This window comes from Choloepus didactylus, chromosome 10 (genome assembly GCF_015220235.1).
Source record: "Choloepus didactylus isolate mChoDid1 chromosome 10, mChoDid1.pri, whole genome shotgun sequence".
NCBI classification, from domain to species: Eukaryota; Metazoa; Chordata; class Mammalia; order Pilosa; family Megalonychidae; genus Choloepus; species Choloepus didactylus.
In genome coordinates this window covers 10,975,678-11,003,179 of record NC_051316.1, presented here as the reverse complement: position 1 = coordinate 11,003,179, position 27,502 = coordinate 10,975,678, and the positions used below count along the sequence as shown (strand labels likewise).

Sequence of the window (27,502 nt, the reverse complement as noted above, 5' to 3'; positions counted from 1 at the left end):
ATTATATTCACAACCTGGCCTGTTTCTGGCATGGGACCCAGCAGCTTTCTTGTTTCCTTCCCCTGGAGTCTTGCTCATTGGTCAAGGGTTGGGTTCTGGAACTCTGAGACTCTCTCCATCATCCCTGGTGCCTTGGTGAGGCCACTTGAGTCACTCTCTGCTGTTGTAGAATCTTGCACGGACATGCTCCTCGGAGCCTTCCACACGATAGGCTCTGCGACTCCCAGTCACTGTAGCAGCCCTCCCCGGGGAGCAGGGGCCCAGCGGCAGGCACTAGGCTGGTGAGCCGGGCTGGGGGTTTAGGTCTCCAGCCGTCCCCTGGCCCAGGGAGCCTGTCTGCAGTCAGGCAGGCCATGCCCAGTGTTCTAGTTTGCTAATGCTGCCGGAGAACACCAGAAATGGATCAGCTTTTTTAAAAGGGGGTTTATTTGGTTACACAGTTACAGTCTTAAGGCCATTAAGTATCCAAGGTAACACATCAGCAATCAGGTACCTCCACTGGAGGATGGCCAATGGTGTCTGGAAAACCTCTGTTAGCTGGGAAGGCATGTGGCTGGCGTCTGCTCCAAGCTCTGGTTTCAAAATGGCTTTCTCCCAGGATGCTCCTCTCTAGGCTTCAGCTCCTCAAAAATGTCACTCTTAGTTGCTCTTGGGGCATTTGTCCTATCTTAGCTTCTCTGGAGCAAAAGTCTGCTCTCAAAGTCTGTCTCCAAAATGTCTCTGTAAGCTGAAGCTGCTCTCTCAGTTCCAGTGCATTCTTCAAAGTGTCCCTCTTGGCTGCAGCTCCTCTTCAAAATGTCACTCTCAGCTGCACTGAGTTCCTTCTGTTTGTCAGCTCATTTATATGGCTCCAGTGATTTAATTTAGACCCACCCTGAATGGGTGAGGTAACACCTCCATGGAAATTATCCAGTCAGAGTCATCACCCACAGTTGGGTGGGGCACATCTCCATGGAAACACTCAAAGAATTACAATCTAATCAACACTGATACATCTGCCCACACAAGATTGCATCAAAGATAATGGCGTTTTGGGGGATATAATACATTTAAACCATCACACCCAGACATGCTGCTGCCATGGGGCAGGGCACAGTGTGCACACCTGTGTACCTGTACACCTATACCTGTACCTGTGAACCTGTATGCCTCTCATCTGTAGAAGCCCTTTGCCCTGAGGCAGCTTCATCCTTCTCAAGGTTGCCAAGCACACACCCATTTGCTGGCTGTTTCTGTTTAACCCTTGTGTGTGGAGGGTGCCAACACCAGCCAGACAGGTGACACTGGTCACTGTTCTGCTCCTGGGAGCCAGGCTGAGCAAACCATTTGCGATGACACAAAGAGGCCAGACAGCCTTGCCCCAAGCCTATGCCTCACTTCATTAGATGGGGCCACGATGGGGTCAAACCATCAGTGCAAGAGCATAGAGAAACCTGGAGGACTCTGGAGGATGCTCAGAAGATGCTGCCAAGTGAGAAGATGAAGTGGTAAAGACAGCAGGCACCCAGGGGTCCTGTTTTCATGACCCCTGCATGGGCACAGAAATAAAGACTGTGAGGATGATAGCAGATGTCAGTAAACTTCCTTTCCCACAAAACAAAGAGAAGGAGAATGGCGGAATAACACAGAATCATGTGGCCTCTGCCACTTCCTGGCTCTGACCTCTCTGGGACTCAGTTTCCTGATCCCCTAAGAGGGGTTGGGACAACTCCAGGACTTTGTCCAGCCCCAGTGGGGCAGCTGGGTCCTCCATACACATGGTCGAGAGTGAGAGCTTTGTGGATGGTGTGCTGGTTTGTATATATTATGTCCCCTAGAAAAAGCCATATTCTTTGATGCAATCTTGTGTGGGCAAACTTATTAGTGTTGATTAGGTTGGAACCTTCTGATTGAGTGTTTCCATGGAGATGTGACTCAACCAATTGTGGGCGAAACCTTTGATTGGATAATTTCTATGGAGGTGTTGCCCCACCTATTCAGGGTGGGTCTTTATTGGATCACTGGAGTACTTTAAATAGAGCCACACAGGCCCAGATGCAGAGCAACTGCAGCTAAGAGAGGACAAAACACCCCAAGAGCAATGCTTTGGAGAATGCCATCTTGAAACACAACCTGGGAGCAAGCAGATGCCAGCCATATGCCTTCCCAGCTAACAGAGGTTCTCTGGATGCCAACGGCCTTTCTCCAGTGAAGGTACCCTATTATTGATGCCTTACCTTAGACACTTAATGGCCTTAAAACTGTAACCTTGTAACCAAATAAACCCCCTTTATAAAAGCCAGTCCATTTCTGGTATTTTACAAAATGGTAGCATTAGCAAACTGGAACAGATGGTGAGGAACTGAGCCTGGTGGAGGAGGGGCTGGGATTTAGACTGGAAGGCACTGCTGCTTGCTTTGGCCTTTTGCAAGGCAGAGAGAAGGCAGTTGTTGCTTGATGGGTGCAGGATTTCTGTTTGGGGGTGGAGAAGTTCTGGTCATGCACAGTGGTGATGGTGGCACAACACTATGAATGCAATGAACACCCTGAATTGTATACTCAAAAGTGCTTAAAATGGGAAATATTGCATTGTATATATGTTTCCACAATAAAAATGGAAGGAAGAGGGGAGGGAGGGCAGAGAGGAAACCAGCTTCCAGAGACCACGTTGCCATGTCCTGAAGTGAGTGAGGCTGCCAGCTGCATTTGCAGCTTCCTAAATTGTATCAATAGGGTGGTCTCAGCTCCCCAGCACCCAGTACCCCCCACCACCCCAGTCTGCTCCTCTCAGAAGAATGCTGAGCCCTGGACTTTCTGGTCCTGGCTGTGGCATGGGGGTGACCCAGTGGGAGACAGTTTTGGGGTGGGCGGTCCCATTGGGATTCCGCCTGTGCAGCCCCTGTGCTACCAGACCTGGGGTCAGGCAGGGCCCTCTCTGTGCAGCTGGGCCCCACTGCCTTCCCTCTTCTAACTCCTTGGCCAGAGCTGGGGAGCAGGGCACCCCAGTCAGACAGTGTGTATATGGTTAGGGAACTTGGTGGGTTTGATCCCAGCTTTTAGGGAACCTGGTATTTGCAAATGTGAAGCTGGAAGTAAGCATCCTTTGTTCAGATGGTATGGCCAGTTCTGGCACAAAAGCTCTTCAAAGAGAGGATGGTCCAACTTCGAGGCCCACCTCAGACCCTAGCAAACCCCTCTTCTCTGGACGAGGCATCGGCAGTGCTTGAGTCTTTGTTGGCTGGGTCCCTCCACACACCTCAGCGTCTTCTCCTCATGAGGTCATTATCCCTCTTATAAGAAGGAAAATCATGCTCAGTGAATGGGAGCAGCTTGGTTGGGGTGGGATTTTTGCTAAAACAGCTTTACTGAAGTATAATCGATATACAATAAAGTGCACATAGTTAAAGCATACTGTGTGCTAAGTTTTACATATGCATACATCTGTGAAACTATCACCATTATCAAAATGGCGAAGACAGCATCATCCCCAAGGATTTCCTTGTGCCCTTTTACTCTCTCCCTCCCACCCCTCCCCGCCTCTGCACCTCCCCACCCAGGCAAACACTGGTTTCCTTTTGCACTCTAGATTAGGTTGCATTGCCTAGAATTGTATATAAATGGGAAATATGATAGGTGCTCTTTTTTCGGGGGGGGGAGCAGGAGGTCTGGCTTCTTTCACTGGCATGAGTATTTTTAGATTCATCCATGTTCTTGGGAAGTATTCCCTCCTTTTTGATTTTTTCTGGAGTGGTTTATTCAGAACTGGCATTATTTCTTCCTGAAATGTTTCATAGAATTCACCAGTGAAGCCTTCTAAACCTGTAGTTTTCTATAAGTGCAAATTTTTACCACAAACATTTCTTGTGCTTAGTGTTCATTGAGCTTCCTAGATCTGTGGATTTATAATTTTCATTGAACCTGGAAAAAATTTGGTCATTATTTTCTCAAATATTTTCCCTAATTATCACTTTTTGGGGGATTCCAGTTGCACATATATTATGCTGCGTGCAGTTTCCATACTTCTCACTAATGCTCTTTTCCCTCTTTCTATTTCATTTGGGATAGTTTCTATCGCAATGACTTTGAATTCACTAATCCTTTCTTTTACAGTGTCTAATCTGCCATTAATACCTTCCAGTGTAATTTTGCTCTCACACTTTATAGTTGTCATCTTTAGAAGTTTCATGTGGGTCTTTTTATATCTTCTATGTCTCTATTTAATCTGAACATAATGGAATACTGGCAAAATAACTGTTTTACTGTTCTTTTCTGCTAATCTGTGTCAGTTATGTGTCAGTTTCAATTGTTTGATTAATCTCTTCATTATGGGTTGTATATTTATTATGTGCATGCCTGGTAATTTTTCACTGGATGCTAGACACCATGGATTTTACCTTGTTGGGTACTAGATATTTGTGATATGTATTCTTGAGCTTTGTTCAGGGATGCTGCATTAGTTTGCCTGCGTGGCTATCACAAACACCACACTACACATTGGCTTAAACAACGGGAATTGATTGGCTCATAAATTCAAAGCTGGAAGTCCAAAATCAAGGCATCAGCAAGACCATGCTTTCTCCTCAAAGACTCTGTTCTGGTGCTGGCTGGCTGGCAATCTTTGGGGTTCCTTGGCTGTCCCATCACATGGCGATGTCTTCTCCTTTCTATTCTGAGTTCCCGCTGACTTCCTGTGTCTGGCTCTTTCTAAGTCCTCCGGTGACCCAGATTGAGATTTACCCTCACTCAGTTGGCCACAGCTTAACTAAAAATTACATCTTCAAGGGGTCCAGTTCATAGTGGGTTCATAGCTGCAGGAATGCGGGCTAGGATAAAGACCATTTCTAAACTGGGGCACATAATTCAATCTACCACCAATGCAATAAGTTACTCAGAAACAGTTTGAACTTTTTGGGTTTTGCTTTTGAGATTTGTTAGGTGGGTCCAGAGCAGGGTCACTGTAGGGATAATTATTCCCCTCTATTGAGGAAAGACCTTTTTGAGTACACCACCCCATGCCCTGCAAATCTTGAGGTTTTCCATTCTGGCTGGTGGGGACAGGCACTATCTCCTGCCCTGAGTGAGGACCAGGTAACACTGCTGCTAATGCTTTTAGGCAGTTTTTTTTTTCCCATGCACATGCACTGAACAGCACTCAGCTGCATATTCTTCTGCAATTCTTCGAAATTCTCTCTCGGGGCAGCTCTCTCCTCCATGGTGCTCTGTCTTGTAAACTCTAGCCTTTGGGCTGTCAGCTCTGAGGTCCACCAGGCTGCACCAGGACTTGCCTTCCTTACATGGTGACCTGGAGACCATCCCCAGACAGAAAGCTAGGGCTATAGTGGGGCTTTCCTCATTTGTTCACTATCTTTCAAGGATCACTGTACTTTGCTGTCTGATGCACAGTGTCTTGAAGCTGTTGTTTTTTATGGTTTGTCCATTTGGGGGTTGTTTTGGGTGGGAGAATAAACCTGGTTTCTGTTAGTCCATCTTGGCCAGAAGCACAAGCCCTCCTGAGATGGGATCTGAGCTAGGTTCGATCTTGTGCCAAACAGCTGACAACTCTACATCTGAAGACACTGAGGCCGAAAGCACAGCTTGCATTCCATTTGGCATATTTTTATTGCTGTGTCATGTCTGAATTCTGGAAACTTGAGTTTATCTCCTGTGCTATGAGAAGAATGCAGTAAAACACATATTTTCCATTTAGAAGCCTTAATTTTTCTCCCAATTAAGCTCTTTCTGAGAATGTGGCAGTAGCCAAAGAGAAATGCCCATCTTGAACTGATTTTGGCATCCCTCTTAAGGAAAGTTCTGCTCAAAAGTAGTTTCTGCCTTGTGAGAGAAGCAAGAGCTTGTGCAGCTTTTGCAGGGGTAGGGAGGACGTACGTCTGCTGTGGAGACCTGTCAACTCTCAGGACAGTAGGTGGAGAAGAGCTGAAGGCTGGACTTCTCCCTGCACACCCCGCAGAAGCAGCTCAGCCTGCACAGAGCAGTTGTGGCCAGCTCTGGGTCCACATTTTCATTCTTTGTTTGTGAAATCTACTTCTTCATTGGCCGTTCTTTATTCTGTTTAGCAAGTAAGGAAGGGAACATGTAAAGAAGCTACTGGCTGAAGAAGATCTGAGTGTGAGTTGGTATGTCAGTGTGTGAGTGTGTGGGTGAGAAGGTTGTGGGTGTGTCTGAGTGTTGGTGTATGTGACTGTGTGTGTGAATTGGTGTGTCAGTGTGTGTGCATGAGAAGGTTGTGGATGTGTCTGAGTGTTAGTGTGAGTGTGAGTTGGTGTGTCAGTGTGTGAGTGTATGTGTGAGAAGGTTGTGGGTGTCTGAGTGCCAGTGTTTGTGACTGTATGTGAATTGTGTCAGTGTGTGAGAAGGTTGTGGGTGTGTCTCAGTATATGTGACTGTGTGTATGAATTGGTGTGTCTATGTGTGAGTGTGAGGTCGTGGGTGTGTCTTGGTGTTGGTGTATGTCACTGTGTGTGTGAATTGGTGTGTCAGTGTGTTTAAGTGTGGGAGAAGGTATGTGGGTGTGGCTGAGTGTTGGTGTATGTGAGTGTGAGTTGGTATGTGAGTGTGAGTATAGGTGTAAGTGTGTCATTGTATGCAGTTATGTGTGAGTCAGTGTGTCAATATGAGTGAACATGAGAATGTTTAGGGATGTGTGAGTGTGTCTGAGTTTCAGAGTATATACTGAGTGTGTGTGAGTTGGTGTGTCAGTCTGTGCGTGAGAAGGTTGTGAGTGTCTGAGTGTCAGTGTATGTGACTGAGTGTGAGCTGGTGTGAGTGTGTTTGAGAAGGTTGTGGGTGTATCTGAGTGTTGGCGTATGTGACTGTGAGTTGGTGTGTAAGTGTGAGTATAGGTGCAAGTGTGTATGTGTGTGTCAATGTGTGTGATTGTGAGCTACTGTCAATATGAGTGAATATGAGAGTGTTTAGGGGTGTGTGAGTGTGTCTGGGTTTCAGAATATGTGACTGAGTGTGAGTTGGTATGTCAGTGTGTGTGTGTGAATGTGTCTATTTCTATACATGTGATGGAGTGTGTCAGTGTGTGAGTGTGTCTGTGGTGGAGTGTGTGAGAGTGCATTTGTGAGCTAGCATGTAACTGTGAAAGTGCATGTGTACCCTTGGGAGGCTGTCTTGAGTGGGGGGTCTTTGTGACTGTCTGCGCGTGTGGGCTCGAGAAGGCATGTAGTGGTACTCGCTGGTCCCCATCACAATGGGGTAATGTTGCATGTTTAGTGAAACTGCCTCCCTGGCTGCAGGGTCCTCTGTGGCCTGAAACTCACTTCGTCCTGGCTCGGAAGTTCGCAGTGCTCAGGTGCCTGCCCTGCCCTTCCTGGAGCCACGAATGACTGCCGGGCAGCTGAGGACGCAGCCGGGCCATGTCCAGCCCTCAGGTCTCCGCCACCTCGCTTGCCAGAGAGGACCTGCCCCTGGGGGAGAGGCTCCTCGGTGTCCACTGGGCAGAGATGCAGAGCTGGTCTCTTCCACCCTTTCCCTGCAGAATGGAGGCTTGTCCCCACAGCTGCCCTAAATGCCCCTTGGAAGAGGTGGGTTTCCATTCTCCTTTCGTGTTTTTGTTTTTCCAGTACCTCCTAAACCTCTCTGCTTCAAACCTGGGCAAGAAAGAGATTTTCAGATCCCCCCAGCCCCGCAGCGCCCTCTGCCGGCCAACCCAAGGACCCCGGAGACCCAGGCTCCTGCCCCTTCATCTGTCAGCATCCTCATCGGGAGGTTTGAAAGCATCAGGTAACCCATACGTAATTTAAAAGGCAGTTTAATAGAGTTGTTCCTTGTCCTCCTTACAGCTCCTCCTTGGGTTCATGGGAGCATTTCAGTGAATGCTAATCTCCCTTCAGCTTCATTCTCATCTTTCAACCCTCCTCAGCTGAAATTCCTGTGCACCTAGAATTAACACTCTAGATTGTCTTCCCTCCCTGAAGGTTTCCAGGTGAGGGGTGATGTGGAAGTGTAGAGTAGCTTCAGTGTATCTAGGGAGGAGAAAGAGCCTGGAATTTGGAGGAAAAGTCTTGGGCTCATGTCCTCAGGCAAAGCCCCAGATCATTGGCCAGATCCCTGCCCTGTGACCTGGGGGTCTTGAGGGTGATGCCCATCATGTGCTGATGCCCAGCAGGTCATTTGGTCACTGGAAGTTTCTTTTCTCACGTGTAAAACAGAATAACAATTGTGATGATGGTGGTGGTGATGATGGTGATGTTGATGATTATGGTGATGTGATGGTAGTGGTGATGGTGGTGATGGTGGTGATAGTGATGATTATGGCAATGTGATGGTGGTGGTGATAGTGATGATTATGGTGATGTGATGGTGGTGATGGTGATGGTGGTGATGGTGGTGATGGTAATGATAGTGATGGGATTGTGGTGATGGTGTTGATGGTGGTGATGGTGATGACAATGGTAATAATTATGGAGGTGATGATAGTAGTGATGATGATGCATTTGGTGGTGATGATGATGGTGATGATTATGGTGATGTGATGGTGGTGATGGCAGTGATGGTGATGGTGATGGTAATGATGCTGGTGATTATGGTGATGTGATGGTGATGGTGATGACAATGGTGATAATTATAGAGGTGATGATAGTAGTAATAATGATGCAGTTGGTGGTGATGATGTTGGTGATGATGTTGGTGAGGACACGGTGGTGATGGTGATGCTGATGGTAAATGATGGTGGTAATGATGGTGGTTGAGGTGTTAGTGCTGTGGTAGTGATGCTGATGGTAAGAGATAATGGTGGTGATGGTTATAGTGGTGATGATGCTGATGGGGATGATGATGGGGATGATGGAGGTTATGGTTGTGGTAGTGTTGATGGTGATACTGCTGGTAGTGGTGGTGGTGATGATGATGGTGGTTATGGAGTGATGATGGTTATGATGAAGATTATGGTAAGTGATGGTGGTGATGGTGATGCTGATGGTGTTGGTTGTACTTGTGGTGATGGTGATGGTAAGTGATGGTGGTGGTGATGATGCTGATGATGCTGATGGTGATTATGATGGTGATGATGGTGGTAGTGTTGATGATGATGATGGTAGTGATGGTGAAGATGATGGTGATGATGGAGTCATGGTGGTAGTGGTGGTGGTAGTGATGCTGATGATAAGTGATGGTGGTAGTGATGGTGATAATGCTGGTGGTGGTGGTGGCAATGATGGTTATGGTAATGATGGTTATGGTGAAGATTACAATAAGTGATGGTGGTGACGGTGATAATGCTGATGGTGTTGGTGGTAGTGGTGGTGATGGTGATGGTAAGTGATGATGATGGTGGTGGGGCTGATGGTGATACTAATGGTAAGTGATGATGGTGGTGATGGTGATGATGGTGTTTCTGGTGATGAAGGTGGTTATAATGATGGCAGTTGTAATGATGATGATGGTGGTGATGGTGGTGGTTATGGTGGTGGTGATGGTGGTGATGGTGATGATGAAGGAGGTGGTGGTGGTGGTGGTGATTATGATGGTGTTTGTGGTGATGAAGGTGGTGATGATAGCAGTTGTGATGATGATGGCAGCTATGATGATGATGGTGACAAAGGTGGTGATAATGATGGCATTTGTGAAGATGATGATGATGGCAGTTGTGATGATGGTGGCAGTGGTGGTGGTGGTTACGGTGGTGGTGATGGTGATAATGAAGGAGGAGGTGGTGGTGTGGTGGTGGTGAGCATGGTAACTGCCTTACCTCAAGGTCATCATGAGGATTAATAAACCCAGTGGATATGAATGCACTTTATAAATGGAAACCACTGTACTCATGCTGGTTATCATTTCACACATATATTTTAAATGTACTGGGTGGGAGGTAATTTCACACTATAGGATTTCCTTTTTCACATAAAAGAAATCTATTTTAAAAATATCTTCTACTTGCCACTATCTGAAAGCCCCTCTAGACAGGATCCGACTGAGCCAAGCCCAGGGTGTTCAGATATCACACAGAAAGAGACCCACCACTGGGCTTGGGTGAATGTCCCAGGGATCAGAGAACCACAGTGTGGGCCTCCTGCACCCGCTGCAGACCATCTCCTTGATGTGGACTCTCACTGCAGGGTGGGGCAGGCGGTGGCCCCTGGGCTCTGTCTGGCCATCCCAGGCTCAGAGGGCCCTGCCTGAGCCAGAACCATTTCTCCCCCCACAGGAAGCCGCCCCTCGGCCTCACAGGGAGCCTGGTCAGCTCAGCCTGGAGCATGGAGCCGAGCGTGCACCTCTCAACTCTCTCCAGCCCTGTTGCCGCCCTGGGAGGGCTGGATGCTGGGCCTGGCAGGGAACTGCAGCCCTTACAGCCACAGAACGTAGACCTGGGGAAGCCCCGAGAGCTCCCCGTTGGGGCTGGCACCCACCATGAGGGCCACAAAGCCAGTGGTCTGGGCTTGCAGGTGTCCTCTGGGGATGGTCCCCTGGACACAGGCCCCACGGGAGAGCCAGGCGGCTGTGGTAAGCTTCCGAACCGGGACAGCGGCATCGACAGCCCATCCTGCAGTGTCGCTGGCGAGAACTTCTCCTGTGAGGAGGGTGCCGAGTCTGGCAAGGGACCCATCCCCCCGGGGCTGTCCCCCGAGACGGACTCAGACAGCAGCACCCCACGGGGCATCCCCCAAGAGGAGGCTGACAGCGACGTGGACGAGGGCAGCGGAGAGGAGCCTGAGGTGGTGACCGTCCCCCAGAGGGCCAGTGTGGGAACGGATGTGGCCAAGGTAGGGCCTCCACCTCCTCTCTCCCAGTCACGGAGCTTCCCAGCTCTCCTTGGAGAGGAGGGCACCTGGTTCAGCTCGTGGGGGGCATCTCCCAAGGGCTGCTTCAGCCACAAAGCTCCCACCCAGCCTTGTGCTCGGCGATGGTGCACAGAGAGCACCCTGCAAATAAGGCCCCCTGGGAAGCACACCCGGCCCTCCTGACACCCTTGGTAACCAGCTTCTCCCTCCCCAACCCTCATTTTCCACATTGCAAGCACATGACCCATGCAAGCCTTGCAAAAACCCTGTGTGGGAAGAAGGCAGCTGAGGAGAGGTTAGTGCCTGCTCAGTGTCATGCATGGGATGGGAGGTGATGCTGCATTGTCCAGGGCTCAGGCCCTCTGCACCAGGCTCTGTCCTGAGGATGCTCGGGGTGGGTGGGGACCGGAAGCTGACTGGCCCCCCCTCACCCTGGCAGGCAGAGCCACCCAGGGTTTGGCTGTCAGCCTTGAGGGAAAGTGCATTCAGCTGCTTTTAGCCTTGCTTGAGCTCTGGGAGCCGTGCTGTGACATGTGCGGATGGGCCAGTAAAACCCCTGGCTGGTCCCCTGTGGGAAAGCCCACAGGTGAGTGGGTCCCCAGAGCTCAGGTGGTGTTTGCTGGGGGTCAGACCCAGCCGGACAGGTGGCACCCCTCGTGGCTGCTCCAGCTGTGCCTAGACCTCAGAGTAGAAATGCAGATCCCCAGGCCCATCCCGGGGTGAGAGGCTGTGTGTGCACCACCATGACCTCCTACCTGGGGTTTGGGAAAACTGATGCTGCGTGACTGGTGGGGATGGCTTGTCTTCTCCATCGTCGGTCCTGGTGGTAACACGCACGTCACATGCTCCTTGTCCTCAGGGGTGTGCGTCTCCTTCTTGGGCCCCTCCCCGGGTAAGATGAGGGGGTCCTGACGGGCTGGTGATGCAGGTGTACACACCTGTCGGCCGTCAGTGAGTGGGCACTGCCGTGGGAGGGGTGCAAGCCTCAGGGAAGAAAGTGGAAGATGGGAAAGGGATGGGAACATGGAGAGCGTGTTTCAGGCAGTGCACGGCTTGGCCCCCGAGGCCCCCCGCCTCTGGGGTGGACACTCCCACCACCACCTGGGGTTTCCAGGGCATCCGGTTAGGGGACTGTGCATGGGGACAGAGCCCAGGAGGGGTTTTGCAAGGGGAATTTGAACCTCTTCCCAAAGAGCTCTTTTCCAGGTGGAGTCTCCTCTCGGTCTTACCATGATTTTTGTTCTTTTAAAGTTAAGCAAAAGGAGACTAAATTAGGCTTAAATGATAGATTTGGAGGACGGTGGAGTAATCAAATTGAGAGTGTCTGGGGCAGGGCACTGTTGTGTCTTTTTAAGGGTCAAGCATGGGGGAGCCTGGGAGTCGGGTCTCTTTTACAAACAGGGAAACTGAGGCACAGAGGGGAATAAAGTATGGCCACAATGTAGGGGTTCAGGCTGAAAACCCTCATTGTCCTCAGGGCTCTGCTCCAGCTTCTGTCTTGGCGACGGTGCCCCCATTCACCCCGACCTTCTCCCTAGAACCCAGGGTGCCCTTCCTTGTGCCTCTTCCACATCCAGCCCCTCAATTGAGGGGTTCTGCCAGCTTGAGCCCCTCAAGACCTTGCCAATGGGACCTTCCTCCCTGTCCCCATGTTCCTGCTCTGCCCCATCCCCACCTAAGTGACCGACGACTCCAAACATGGCTCTGTCTCCAGCCGGGCACCCATCCCAGCCAACCCCACCCCACCACGCTGCTTCTCACTCTCATTCCCCGCCTCCCTGATCCCGGGGAGGTGGGGCTCTGTCCTGCTGAAATGTGAGTCAGGAGACATGGCAGTTGGCTGGGGGCATCCCAGGTAGGTGCCGTGTGATGGTTACAACTGCACACAGAGGGCCGTGTCGGCGCCACTTCAGAGCTGGGGAAACTGAGGCACGGAGAGAGGATGTCCCCGAGTCACACCACAGCACTGTCCAAACCTGTCGGCTGTGTCCTTGGGCCCAAGGTCAGCCGTCTGCCAGTCTGTGGGGGAGACAAGCTGGCCGGTGGGAATCTCCGTGCAGCCATGCTCTGTGGTGGAGGGTGGAGGGGCCAGGACCACTCAGGGGTGGAGGTGTGAGAGTTAAGGAGGCAGCAAGAAGAGGTGCAGAGGGAAAGGATTGGAGGATAAGGAATGGGGGCCCACCATGCCAGGGAGTGGGGCACTGTTGGGGGGCTGAATAGAAATCCTGGGGCTCACTCTGAAAGGTGACTCTAGGACTGGGCTGAGGAGCTGTCAGGGAGGGGGTCGAGGTGGAGGGTGCCAAGGACAGCAGGTGGAGCAGATGGAGGACCCACAAACCAACCTGGTGGGAAGGAGCAGAGAGGGCTGCTCCAGGGGGGCCCCTGCATCTTAGGCCCCACAAGCTTGCTGAGCAGCTGCTGACGGACACCAGGTGGTCAAGCCAGGGTCCGGGGGCCCCTAGGGAAAAAGACGACAGAGAGGAGTGTTGGGGGGTTGGCAGAAAGATATTCTTGGGTGGCTACAAGGTGTCCTGGCCAAGGAGCTTGGGACCCCCAGGACACATCTGTCGCCTGGCACAGTCAGGTTTATCACCTTGCTGCAGTGAGGAAGCCTGCGGATGGGGACACTGTGGGGCACCTCACCAAACTAAGGAATAGCTAGAGTTTTCCCAGGATTTGGGGGAGGATTGAGGTGGCTCACTCCCAAAGCAGAGGAGGATGTGTGAAGGGGTCGACAACAGATCTGGGCTGCACAGTGGAGCCAGGGTGCTGTTTCCTTGGTAACAGCAAAGTTTAGATGTGCAGCATTGGGTCTAGACGCCCCTACTCCACAGCTTGGAAATCAAGGTGGCCTCTTCGTGTGCAAGTGCCGCATCCACATTAAACAGAAATGGCAGGCAGGGTTTAGGGTCAGAGGCAGACCCCAGTGCCCACTGTGCTCTATTTTATTGGGCAAAAAAGAGGAGAAAATCTATTCTTGAGGGTGAAATAGACATATCAGGACACAAAAATAAGAGCTGTGTCATAATAGTAAGTACGTAAAAAAATGTGCATGTCTCAAACTCAAGGCCACCAAGGTCCAGATTGATGCTGTAGTATGTGAAGCAGCTGAGGGTGGGAGGGGGTGGGAGTGCTGGCTGAGAGGTCCGAATTCTCTAAGGCCAAAACCCTGTGCTTTGTCACCAGTGAGAGCCGGAGGCTCTCGATCCTGTCCGGCTATCAAAATCACCCGAGAGCTTTAAAGAACAGGCATCTTGGATCCGTCCAGAAAACCCTTCAAGGACTTGGCAGGGGTTTCCTAACCCCTCCTGGTGTTTTGTTCATTTTGTTTTGAATTCTCCCCATTGGTGCTGGTGCACAGGGAGAGATGCACTTGTCCAAGGCTCAGCAAGTGAAGGCACGGGCCAAATCTGGCCCCTGGCCTGTTTTTGTAAATAAAGGTTTATTGGAACAAGCCACACTTATGTTTTGCCTGCAGCTGCTTTCATCGGAGGGTAGTGGTTGTGCCAGAGGCCACGTGGCTTGCCACTCCTATAAAATTTACTCTCCGGCTCTTCACAGAGTGAGTTTGGTGCTTTCTTGCCCTAGGCTGGTGTTTCCCACGCCTGTCTAAATCCCAGAACCACTGAGGGGTGGTGGTGGTGGGTTTGGGTGGCTCTTTCAGAGGAATCCCCCTGCAGAGGCTGGTCCCCCGGGGCCTGTGATCCACGGATGTCACACAGGAGCTCTGCTGTCTACGGTGAGCCCTCTGACCCTCCAAGGCCACTTCCAATGACCCTCCAAAAGGGCAGCTGAGGACCACGCTGGTTTTTTTCTGCTTGTTTGTCTTGGTCGCCGAGCCCCAGCTGAGCTTCCATGAGCTGCTTGCTGCTCAGTGCATGCATTAGTGGACGGCACAGACAAAGGGCAGCGTAGAAAGTGTGGGCAGATTTTAAGGAGACGAAGGCCTTTGGAAACGTGGCGGAAAATAGGAGGTGAAAGCTCGTTGAATGAATTCCAGTGGCTGACTGGTGTCACTCTTGGTTTTATTTCGGTGGTGATCTGTTGGTGTGGTCCTTGCTTTTTTAGGCTCGGTGGGGAAATGCCTAGAATTCAGTGGAAGGCACAAAAACCCCAGCTTTATCCTGGAGAAAGCCAATCTGTTTTTCTGTTACCTCCTTCTGCGTTTCTTCCCATTTGTGACTTCAAACAGGGATAGGCCATCTTTTGTTGCAAATATCTTTTACATAAGCCTTCCCCTTATAGCCCACGCTGCCAGATTCAAGTCTCAGAGTTTACACATTTTTATTAATCCATGTTAGTGAGGCGTTGTAATGTTTGCCTTTTCATTTCTGGTTTATTTCACTCAACCTAATGTCCACAATATCCGTTCGCTTTGTTGTACACCTCACAACTTCATTCCTTCTTGCTGCTCCCTCATGCAAAAGCACTCTTACATTTGTACATTTAATCACACTCATTGGCCACTCTAGGTTTCACTAAGTTATACAGTCTCAGTCTTTCCTTCTGGTGTCATACAGACCCCTAACCTTCCTTTTTCAATCGTATTCGCAGTCATCTTTTTTTCAGTGTGCTTACAAAATTGTGCTACCATCACACAGTGTTCTGCTATCCATTTCTAGATCTACACAATCTTCTAGAACATTCTATACCCCTTCAACATCAAATGCCCCATCTCTACCCTCTTTCTATCTCCTGATATCTTCATTTCTACACTCTTCTCCAAACCTCTCTCTCCTGTCTTTTCCTATCTGACTGTAGCATTCCCCTTAGTATTTCCTGTAGAGGAGGTCTCCTGTTCACAAACTCCCTCAGTGTCTATCTGTAGATATTTTAAACTCTCCCTCATTTTAGGACAGTTTTGCCGGATATAAGATTCCTGGTTGGCAGTTTTTCTCTTTCAACATCTTGAATATATCATACCACTGCCCTCTCGCCTCCATGGTTTCTGCTGAGAGATCTGCACTTAGTCTTATCGAGCTTCCCTTGTATGTGATGGATTGCTTTTCTCTTGCTGCTTTCTGAATTCTCTCTTTGTCTTTGACATTTGAAAATCTGATTAATAAATGTCTTGGAGTTGGTCTATTTCGATCAATTCTGTTTGGGGTATGCTGGGCTTCTTGGACCTGTAATTTTATGTCTTTCACAAGAGATGGGAAATTTTCATTGATTATTTCCTCTATTATTCCTTCTGCCACTTTTCCCTTCTCCTTCTGAGACATCTATAACACGTACATTCATGTGCTTCATGTTGTCCTTCAGTTCCCGGAGATCTTGTTCATATTTTTCCATTCTTTTCCCTATCTGTTCCTTTGTGTGCAGAATTTCAGATGTCCTGTCTTCCATCTCACTGATCCTTTCTTCTGCCTCTCCACATCTGCTGTTGCATGTCTCCATTGTGTTTTTCATCTCTTCTGTTGTGCCTTTCATTCCCATAAGTCTGCCATTTGTTTTTTCAAGCTTACAAATTCTTCCTTACGATCCCCAGAGTCGTCTTTATATACTTCATCTCTTGTCACATTCTCACCTTGTTGATTTGATTTAAATGGTTTGTTTGAACATCTATAATTAGTTGTTTCAACTCCTGAATCTCAGTTGAAATGTTAGTTTCTTTCTTTGACTGGGTCATATCTTCCTGTTTCCTGTAGTAGCTCATGATTTTTTGCTGGTATCTAGGCATCTGATTTTCTTGATTGGTTTACTCTGGAGGTTGTTTTCTCTCCTTTGCCTAAGGTTTTCTTGTTGGTTGATTTTGATCTCTATCTTTTTCTTTTTTCTTTCCCTGGCCAGTTTTAAGATTGGCTCTGCCCCCTAGTCTTCCCCCCAAAATCAGGTGTCCGCTGTGGCCTGCCACAGGGATGGGAGGTAGGCCCTGGGCACCCCAGCAAGTTCACTGTGTGATAATATAGATCTGCTGTCTTCCAGTGGCACTCTATTCTCTACTTGCTAGCAAGACCTGGGTTTGTTTTGGAGCCCTGCTTTAATAGTTAAGTATTCCCTATTTCTCAGCCAAAAGAGGGCTGGGTTTCCACACAGGGTGTGTAGACCAGCTCCTGTGCTCCTAAGAAAGGGTCCAATGCCTCTTGCATGTTCCAGACTGTCTAGCAGATGGCATTGTTCAGTAACTCAATTGTCCTCAGAGGCTGCTTTGCCTCCAAGCACAGGCTGTGTCTGACCCTGCAGGGTTGAAACTGTGGGACTCCTATGCTCTCACTTTGCCAGCCACAGTCTGGCTCGATTTGGGGCTACATCTGTGGCAGAGGACTCTCTCAGCTGACCCAGCACTCCAGCCATCCCCAAGGCAAGGAAACAGCACCTGCTGCTTCCCTCAAGGGTGGGGAAGGGCTTTCGGACCCAGGGCTGGACATGCATCTCTGTCCACGTTTTCTCATCTCTTTGTCCCTCACTGATCTGGGCCCTGAAATGTCCTCCCCTGTCCCCCAGGTCTTCAAGTAGTGAGGGTATTTTTCACTGCTGTGAGATTTTAAAATCTGTGTCCCTGGTGGGAGGGGTCCCGTCTGCTGATTCTGTGCCTTTCCTGCACAGAGACTGAGTGAGGGGGAGGGGAGAGGACCAGCTTGTCTGGGACAGAAGATTCCCACCTGGTATTTCTTCTCTTTCTTCAATTCAGCATCTGCAGGGTCCTTCTCCAGTCTGTATCCTCCTCCAGAGTTTCAAACAATTCAGAATTGTCCTTTTTTCCCTGAATCTCTGGAGAGAAGTTTTGGTAGCTGCTTATGTTGCCATGCTGATGATGGCACCCCTGCAAATGTCTTTTTTTTTTTTTTTCAGTTTCTTGAGATATATTCACATACCATACAGTCATCCATGTTGTACAATCAACTGTTCACAGCACCATCATATAGTTGTGCATTCATCACCCCAATCTATTTTGAACATTTTCCCTACACCAGGAAGAATCAGAATAAGAATAAAAAATAAAAGTAAAAGAGAACACCCAAATCACCCCCCGCCATCCCACCTTATTTTTCATTTAGTTTTTGTCCCCATTTTTCTACTCATCCATCCATACACTGGATAAAGGGAGTGTGATCCACAAGGTTTTCACAATCACACTGTCACCCCTTGTAATCTACATTGTTATACAATCGTCTTCAAGAGTCAAGGCTACTGGGTTGAGTTTGGTAGTTTCAGGTATTTACTTCTAGCTATTCCAATACACTGAAACCTAAAAAGTGTCATTTATATAGTGCATAAGAATGTCCACCAGAGTGACCTCTCAACTCCATTTGAAATCTCTCAGCCACCAAAGATTTATTTCATTTCATCTCACATCCCTCTTTTGGTCAAGAAGATGTTCTCAATCCCCGATAGCGGGTCCAGATTCATCACCGGGAGTCATGTCCTGTGTTGCCAGGGAGATTTACACCCCTGGGAGACAGGTCCCACATAGTAGGGAGGGCAGTGAGATCACCTGCTGAGCTGGCTTAGCTAGAGAGAGAGGGCCACATCTGAGCAACAAAGAGGCACTCAGGGGGAGACACTTAGGCACAATTATAAGCAGGTTTAGCCTCTCCTTCCTGCAAATGTCTTTTGACATGGTTGCTGCAGCTGCTCTGTAGTCAAAGCCCCACGAGGGAAATATTCATCTCTGGGCTGCAAAAACTTTCCTGGGATTGGCGGAATTATTATGCCTTTCCCTGGAAGTCTCCCGTGAAACACCACTTATGACAACCAAAACCGTGTCCAAGCCTGGGAGACCTTTTCCGAGGGCTCTGTGGCCCCAGAGTGTTGGCAGCACCTAGCCTGAGGCCAGTCTTCCCAGGTGAACTGCATCTCCTCTCTCAGCAGTGCCCCGAGCCCCAGAAGCTGCTCAACATCGCCCGTGAGCTCCTGCACACTGAGGAAGCCTACGTGAAGCGGCTGCACCTGCTGGACCAGGTAAGCCCACCTGGCTCCAAGGGCCACCTCTGTCCATTTCCAGAGTCAAACCCGGGCAGCCTCAGAGGCAAACCTCACAGCTCCTATCATTTGTTGAGTCTTCCAGCTGGAGCATGAATAACTTGAAAATACTAAAACTCAGATAAATTTAAGTCCTGTCTAGAAACCTATTTTTTGCATTCAGACTCTTCCTGGGAAGAGTCTTTGGGGGCTTTTCTTTCTGGTAGTCACAATATCTGAGTGTATATATGGCCTCAGGGCATTTTTTCTGCAAGAATGGTTGGGGCAGAGGGTTGCACGTGTTTCCATCCACGTGGCAAAGTCGGATTTGTGAATACTAGAAACAAAACTCAAATGGAGCTCCAGGGTTTTGACCATGCATCCAATTTGTATGCCATCAACCAGAGGAGGAAAATCGGGACCTTCCATTGCAATGGAAGAAAGATTTGCCTCTGCCAAGGGTGACCTGTCCCAGGGGAATTTCCCAACCTTCTCCAAAATCCTCAGGCTCTGAATCAGCCATAAATGAACTTGCTTTCAGGCCATAAGCTTTTTCGGATCAGGTTAACGAAATGGGAGGGTAATGACTTCGAAGTTCATGAAGTTCATTAAGAAAAACAGTTTGGCAGCCGGTGAGCTCCTCGGAGATTTCACAGCCCACAGTGGCTACTCACCTTGCAAGCCCAGCGCGAGTGGCCACACTTTGCCACTGTTTGTGGGTTCCCCTGTACCCCAGGTTTTCTGCACCAAGCTCACTGAGGCAGGAATCCCTCCAGAAGTTACCACGGGCATTTTCTCCAACATCTCCTCCATCTACTGCTTCCATGGGCAGTTCCTGCTGCCGGAGCTGCAGACACGGATCACACGGGAGTGGTGAGTGGGGCTCCGTGGTCACTCGGGGAGAAGCTGGTGAGCACAGAACCTTGCAGAGAGTCTTTTGTTTTTTTGATTTTAATTTTTATTGTGGTAACATATATATAACATAACATCTCCCACTTTAACTATTTTCATTGCATTCAGTGTTGTGCTACCATCACTACCGTCCATTCCCAAATTTCCCCATCACCCCAGATACAAACTCTGCACCCATTAAGCCTCAATTGCCCATTCCAGAGAGTCTTTGGCTCAAACACCATTTTGGGCTGAGATTCTATCATGGTGGCCGTATTGAGTGTGTGTTCTCCCTGCCGGGGATCCATGGGGCTAAAAACCAAGCAGGCATTTGGGGGGACTGTCCCACCTGGGGCCTCACTCTGCCGTTTCTGGAGAGGCAGCCCAGGATGGGGCGGAGCCCAGGTTCTGAAGTTATGGCTTTCAGTTCAATGTGGACCCCACCCCTTCCTGGGTGAGTGACCACGACCAGTTAATGTCCCTAAGCCTCAGTTTCTTCATCTGCAAGATGGACAGATTGCAATGCCCCATGCACAGGGCTTTGTGGGGTTTCAATGAGGTTTGGCATCTGCACTGGTTTCCTGAGGCTCCATCACAAAGCGCCACGGGCTGGGGGCTAACACAACAGAAATTTATTCTCCTGCGCTCTGGAGCCTGAGGTCTGACGTCAAGCTGCCAGCGGGGCCATGCTGTCCTGGAAGCCTTTGGGAGAGATTCCTTCCCTATCTCTTTCCAGCCCCAGTGATCTTGCCAGCCATCCCTGGCATTGGTTGGCATGTGACTGCGGCACCCAATCTCAGCCTCCATCTTCACGTGGCCATCTTCTTTCTCTGTCTATCTGTCTCTGTGTCCAAATTTCCCTCTCCTTCTCCTTCTAAGGACACCATTCTCCAGTCTGACCTCACCTGCACTCATTAAACCTGCAAAGCTCCTGTTTCCAAATACAGTCACGTGCACGAGACCAGGGTTTAGGACTCAAATGTTCCTTTCTGGGGGACTCATTGCAGCCAGTAAGAGCATCTGAAACCACTAAGCACCGTGAATGAACAAGGGCAATTGTGCTTTCTTTTCTCTCCTTGGGTAGGCTCTGAGTCCATCTCGGGCCCTTCCTCTGCTGCCCTGGTCATTTTTAGCAGGGGGGTGGCTGGGCTGCAATTCGTAATAAATTTAAACGGCGAGGGTGTGGTCCCCTTGCCCCTCTGCCCTTTTGTGTCTTCCTCCCTCCTTTCGGGGATGCTACTCTCGGTTTAGGGGATGTGCTGGTGGCTTGTCTCAGCTGGCATCAGTCTGGTTTGGACGCCTTGTGCTTTTTCCTGGGGTCATCAGGGGCCCCTTCTCTGAGTCGCAGGAAAAGGGGGCTCCCTCTGGGAGCAACGCCCACCCACCCTGCTCGGCTTCCACATACCCGTGAAGCAGGCATGGGCTGGGTCAGGGGACCGTGTGGGCACAGGCTGGGAGGTGGGAGAACACTCAGGGCATGCAGGGATGGAGCGGCAGGAAACTTGGGAGAGGGTGGACGGGCCATCTCCCCTGAGAGCAGAGCCCTGACACCCTCCCTGCCCTTCTGGGACACTTCTGTGGCCGGTTCAAAGCCACCTCGGGTTCACTCATTTAAAAAGCCAAAAAAAATCCCCACAAAAAAACAAAAACCCAGAAACCACTACCATCACGACAAACACCTTTTTTAAACTTAAAGAAACAGTTGCAAAAACAAAAAAAAAAAAACAAAATTAAAAAAAAAAAAAAAAAAAAAAAAAAAAAAAGAAACAGTTGCAGCTTAAGCAACTTTGTAACCATAAAGAGAATGTTTTCCAAATTCCCTGCATGCTGGCTGCCCTCTGCCAGGCAGCGTCTTCCGGGGGCGTTAGCATCCCTAAGGGACCCCAGGCATGATGGAAATTCTCTGGGAACTCTCTTTAAACTGCTCACTGGGATGGTGCACTGCAGACCCCTGGGCTGGGGTGTTGGGGTCAGGGGTGCCCCATGGAGGCTGACAGCCAAGCACTGGCTCTCCTCCCACCTAACTTAGGATTTCCACAGCTCTCACACATACAGACAAAATGTGCTCTTGGGGCTGCCTCTAGATGTGACTTCGTGCCTTGAAACTGTCCCCCCAGTCATCCTGTGATTTCCCCACCCCACCCCCAGCTCCTGGTCCTTTAAATTGCACCCACGTTTTGATTGGGGTGACATCTCCACAGCGGGTGGCTTTGTGCATTTCGTTCACTTCCTTCTTGATTATTTCTTTAGGATAAACTAATATATTTTTATGCCTCTCGACGCATTTCCAAGTTACCATCCAAAGCAATGCTTGGTTTTCATTATCAGTGAAACATGGTACTACTTCCCCCCTAAAACCGCCAGCACTGGGTATTCCCCTTATTTTTAATAGTGGCTCATTTCTGAGGAGTGACACGGCATTTCATTGATTCTCTTTGATAGCTTGTGACTCATCAATATAGTGCTTCTGCTATAATTGACACCCCCTATTTATTGGCACTGCTAAAGGGTCTTACGGGCATTCTCTCGCTAGGTCCCCAGCCCCCAATTTTTCTCTCCTAAGTTTTATAGGGCAGGGAGGTAAGGCTGAGAGAGGCCAACTGCTTTGCCCACCACCCCACAGAGCTGAGCATTCAGTGTTGATTCGTTTTCTGGGAAAGTTTGGTGTCAGTTAACTGTGCCAACCCCACGCCATCCCAGTCCCTGGGCTCAGGCTGTCTCTGACCATCCGACTTGTTCACAAAGGGATGCCAACCCCCGGCTCGGGGACATCCTGCAGAAGCTGGCCCCGTTCCTCAAGATGTATGGTGAGTACGTCAAGAACTTCGACCGAGCCATGGAGCTGGTGAGCCTGTGGACCCAGAGGTCTTTGCCGTTCAAGGACGTCATCCATAACATCCAGGTAGAAGGGTACCCCGCAAGCATGGAGTGTTGAGGTTCTTGGGGTGCCAGGCAGCTGGAGTTTTGCAAATATGACTTTTTCTGACTCCCGAAATGATTACAAATTTGGAACATAGAGAACGTAAGTAAAATTACGGGATGTGTCCTGGATTCTAAATTTTGGCTTCAAAATTTACAGTAACTCTCAGAGACACAAATTATCACCCTCATTTCATGGATGGGAAAACTGTGGCTCAAAGAGGTTTTGCAGACTGCTTTGCATCACAAGATATTATTGCACAGAGCCTGAATTTGAACTCCAAAGTACATAATATTTCCTCTTCACCCCCTCTATCCTAGCCCCCAAGAAATCATGATTAATATTTTGATCTAGTTACAAAAATATTTTCCTATGCACATTTACCACTAGGGCTAAGCTAATATTAACTAGAGAATTTTATATCCTTTAGTTTAGGCAATGAAAAGCATGTTCCATGTCAATACTGATTTGATTTGGTGTTGATATAAATGCTTGGTACTGTCTGTAGCTTAAAAAATCACCATGATTTGGAGATATTAAGCTTGTTTGAAATTCTTTGTTCTTGGTAGTTTCAGGAAGCATCTGGTTGCGTATTCCTGATTAGTTCCTTAAGATACATCTTTAAGCTCATTATACATACTGCCAAATTCCCTTCCGAAAGGGGAGAGGAATGAAGAGATTTTTAAATACAAAATGCCCCTCAATATCTAGTGGCAGGTAATTTTTTAAAAAATGTTATACTGACCTTTCTCTTTTTCTGCAAATTGCCTCTTCATATCCATAGCCATTTTGTCTGCTGTGGTGTTTGTCTTTTCTTACTGATTTCTAACAGTTTTTATATGTTAACTTCATCCATTATCTGTCCCAAATGTTAAAAATTAATTTCCCCCATTCATCTTTTATTTGTCACATCAATGGGCATATAAAATGTTTTATTTTTAAGTTGTCATTTTCACCATTTTTTTCCCCCTAAAATAGTGCTTTGGGAAAAAAAAGGCTTTAAAGTAATTTTTATAAATGCCTTTCCCACTTCAAGGTTGTATGTGTTATGTTTTCTTTTAATTTATGGCTTCATTTTAAAAATTAGAAACACTATCCCAGAATAGTTTCCAGATGACTATAGTATGAGGAAAGAATCCAGTTTTATTTTTCTGAAAAACTTACGACTTGTCCCAACACCACCAATGTCCCTGTGCACGTGCGTGTGTGCACACATACACACGCACACAATCCCTGCTTGGAAGGCTGCCTCCTTGTGTGTCAGTTCCCTGGGCAATGAAGCATTTGGATCACAGGGATTTTTGTTTTGTTTTGTTCTGTTTCTAAAACTCTTTTTTTTAAATGCAATTTTGTTGAGATATAATCACATAACATACAGTCATTCAAAGTGTACAATCAGTTGTTCACAGTATCATCATATAGTTGTGCATTCATCACCACAATCAAACTTTGAACATTTTCATTCCTCCAAAAAATAAAATAAAAATTAAAATAAAAAAGAACATCCAAAACATCCATTCCCCCAATTGTTCATTTACTTTTTTAAAAATACAGTTTAATTGAGTTATATTCACACAGCCTGCAGTCATCCACAGTGTACAATCAATTATTCACAGCACCATCATACAGTTGTGCATTGATCACCAGAATCAGTTTTTGAATCTTTTCCTTACTCCAAAATAAAAGCAAAAAAGAACACCCCAACTTTCCATTCCCTCCATTCCACCCTATTCTTCATCTAATTTTGAATCACAGGGTTTTGATTATTGCAACTTTATTATGCACTTTCCAATCTTGCAAGATTACTGGTTAAGTAATTACATTAGTGACCAATTATCTTAATGAATTTTCTGGCAATTTCTGCATGGTGATTTTGTTGAGTTCCCTCCCCTACAAAACTTCAAATGTTGGGATTAGGATGAATGTCTAGATAAGTGGTGGGGTGTTATCAGCAGCTCTCCACCTCTGAGCATGTCCTTTCTTCCTTTATCTTAAGGTTCAAAGACCATAAATTCCTCAGGATGTTTATAGAACTGCGTATTTCTTAAGTGTTTTCCTTAGTATTGTAAGATGTTTGTTGCTATTGTGAATTGGGTCATTTTCCCACTTATATTTTCTAAATGATTATTATTGGTACTTAAGAAAATGAATTGATTGTGTGTGTGGTGTGTGTATACTTTTCTAATTGATTTGCTTGGATATCCTCAGTGGATAGCCACCTTGTCAATAAATGATATTGCCGCCCTCCTTTGCAGAACCTACAGCTCTAAGCACTTCTAGAACAGTCTCAAATCATAATGATTTTTTTCCTGGCTTCAATACTTTAATATTAACCATATTAGCCACTGAGTTTGATTCTGGCTCTTAGTTTGGAATAATTTTTTTTAAAGCCTTGTTAAAGAATTCATGTATTGCTATTACATTAATTCTGCTTTAAAGACCAGGGATACATATACATATAGAGGTCTTTCAGCATCTGAGGAGATGGTCTTTTATGGTCTTCCTGTACAGGCCCTTATTTATGCTGAATTCAGAGATGTTTCCAAATTTGAAACATAATTACATTCCAAGGCCAGTGCTGGATACTATTTGTTTCCATTTTATTTTAATCTACAAATTGTGAGTTAGGATTGGCTCATGGTTTTTTTTCTGTGTATTTGTGCTATTTTTATTAGTGTTTATATTGATGCTATAATAGCTTTGGAAAAAGAATTACTACCCCCTCCCTCCACTCCTTCCTCCCTCCACTCCCCCCCTCCTCTCCTTTCACCCTCCCCTACTCCCTCTCTCCCCCTCCCTCCACTCCTTCCTCCCTCCTCCCTCCCCCTCCCACCTCATTCCCCCTCTCTCCCTCTCTCTCCCCGCTCCTTCCTCTCCTCTCCTCTTCCCCTCCCTCACCCCCCTCCCTCCTTGACTTCCTCTGCTGGACCCTGAGGGTGATTGTGCACTGGAGCACATGCTGAGAGTTGGGGAGGCCACACACCCCCATTCCCACCCTCCCCTCTCCCACTCTCCCAGCTGCCTTTACCCCTCAGAGCAGCCTCCCTGTCTCTAGGTCTCCGTGTCCCTGAGCTTTCCCCGGGCTGACACAACCCGGAGTGAACTGAACGCAGAGGCTTGGAGGGGGCCTCTGCAGGCCCTCGATGTGGTCGTGCCCAGCTCTCCAGTGACCCTGGTGGGCAGCAGCCCTGGCTGTGGGGCAGCTGGCGGCTCAGAGAGCCCGACACACTGCTGTCATCCCTCCCACAGATGGCACATATGGGTCCTAGCCCGAGCAGGGTGCTTGGAGGACACAGCCCCATTTTGCAGGTCATGCCTTACGACATGCTCCCCTGAGCCCAGCAGCATGGCCCCTTGCGGCCATGTCCACTTCACCGTCCCTTTGCTGCTGGACTTAGAGAGGGCCCTGTAATTACAGCTCCTCTCCAAAGCTCCCAGGGAGCCAGCTGCACTCCTAACCTACATGCCCAAGCCCTGTGTTTCTTCTTTTATTGGGAGTAAAGAAGCTATAATTGGAGGTGTTGAAATCTAGTTAAATTTACACCAGCGCGTTAGGATCTGCTTTGGTCATTTTGAGGAAGAAGCGAAGAAAAAAACACAAATCAGGAGTCATTTGATTTCCTCCCCAAGTTGCCAGCCCAGTGGGTGCCTCGGCTCTGGGCTTCTGGATGAAGGCGGAAGGGGAAGGAGCTTGCCCCACCTTGGCATAAATGCTGGGATGTGCCAATGTCGACATTGTCCCCTTCCCGAATGCACACGGCAGAGCACATGGCATTCATGCATGCCTTGCTGAGCCGGAAGGACAGGCCACCGCCAGGGGCCAGTGCAGGACGGACACTGCTTCCTGCACACGTCAGCCTTCCCTGACCAGCTGTCATCGGGGCTGGGGCAGGAGGTAGCCATCCGCGGTCCTCGACCAGGGCCGTGAGCCTGGTGGGCACCTGCCCGGGCTGCCCAAGGAGCACAGGGCCCTGTAGCGGTCACAGCAGCCAGGAGCAGCTCGGTGAGGCTCTCCACGTGCCAGACTCATGGGGCTGATTTTGCTCCCCTGGGGACACTGTGCCATGTCTGCAGAGACTTCTGGGGCTCACCACTGAACAGGATGGGGGATGTGGCTGGCATCCAGTGGGCAGAGCCAGGGAGTCTGTTCAGTGTCCTACAAGGGTTTATCTGGCCCTGGATCCTCCAAAGGACCAAGACGGAGATGAAACAGGGCATCGCATGGCCATTTGAGGTTCTGTTGGCCCGTTGAGGTTTCCTTTGTTGAGTCCAAAGCATGCCGAACATTTTTTTAAACTTGTATTTTCAAATAATTTCCAGCGTTTACGGGAAAGCTAAAAAAAATGGCAAACTGTTTACAACTGCCTTGCTTACTTAATCATTCCCTAAATATGCACATAGGATGATTGTGATTTTTGAAGCTTTGAGACAAAGCCGGAGATGTTGTAGGCTTTTGTCACTAACTGCAAACGGGGACATTCTGTTCCGTAACCACGATTCCCTAAATCAGGAAATTTGACATTGATACAATAGAACTCTAATGCATGGGCCACAGGCCTTGACCCAACAATGTTCTTTTTTTCTTTTTTTTTTCTTTTTTTCCTTCTGGTCCATGATCCAACTCAGGATCATACACTGCATTCGGTCATATCTGTCTCCTTCCATCCAGAACAATCTTCACTGTTGGTCTCCCCCGACCTTGACAATCCTGAAGACCACAGGACAGCTTTGGAGGACACTCTCTTGGTGTGGGTTTGTCTTCTGTTTCTCCATGACTTGATTCAGGTCATGCATCTTTGGTAGGAATTTCACAGGCTCTTTTTCCTGTACCCTGCTCGGTGGGTTGCAAATTCCCCATCCTAGGGGCTGAGGATGTTCAGATAATTCTAGGTGGTGTCTGCCAGGCTCCTCCGCGGCAGAGCTGCTTCTGTTTCTCTGTTAATAAGTTTCCTGTAGGGAGATACTCTGAGATTATGTTACTATCTTACTCCTCCTTGTCCCTGGATGATTTTTGCTTGAAACAATTGTTGCAAGCTGCTGATCTTCTAGCCCTTCATATCCAAAA

General features: G+C 48.5%; 1 protein-coding gene across 2 annotated transcripts in view; it reads left to right on the top strand.

Moving 5' to 3' along the window:
• The window catches only part of FGD3 (FYVE, RhoGEF and PH domain containing 3), a 65,260-nt gene that overhangs the window by 12,437 nt on the left and 25,321 nt on the right, over nt 1–27,502 (top strand). The window contains exons 3-7 of one of the 2 annotated variants that reach the window (XM_037798473.1): nt 7,569–7,728; nt 10,151–10,706; nt 18,537–18,626; nt 19,363–19,499; nt 22,263–22,419. In XM_037798473.1, the coding sequence (XP_037654401.1) occupies nt 7,569–7,728; nt 10,151–10,706; nt 18,537–18,626; nt 19,363–19,499; nt 22,263–22,419 (1,100 nt within the window). Of the gene's footprint in view, nt 1–7,568; nt 7,729–10,150; nt 10,707–18,533; nt 18,627–19,362; nt 19,500–22,262; nt 22,420–27,502 lie in introns of both variants that reach the window. The other variant, XM_037798472.1, reaches the window with a different exon arrangement.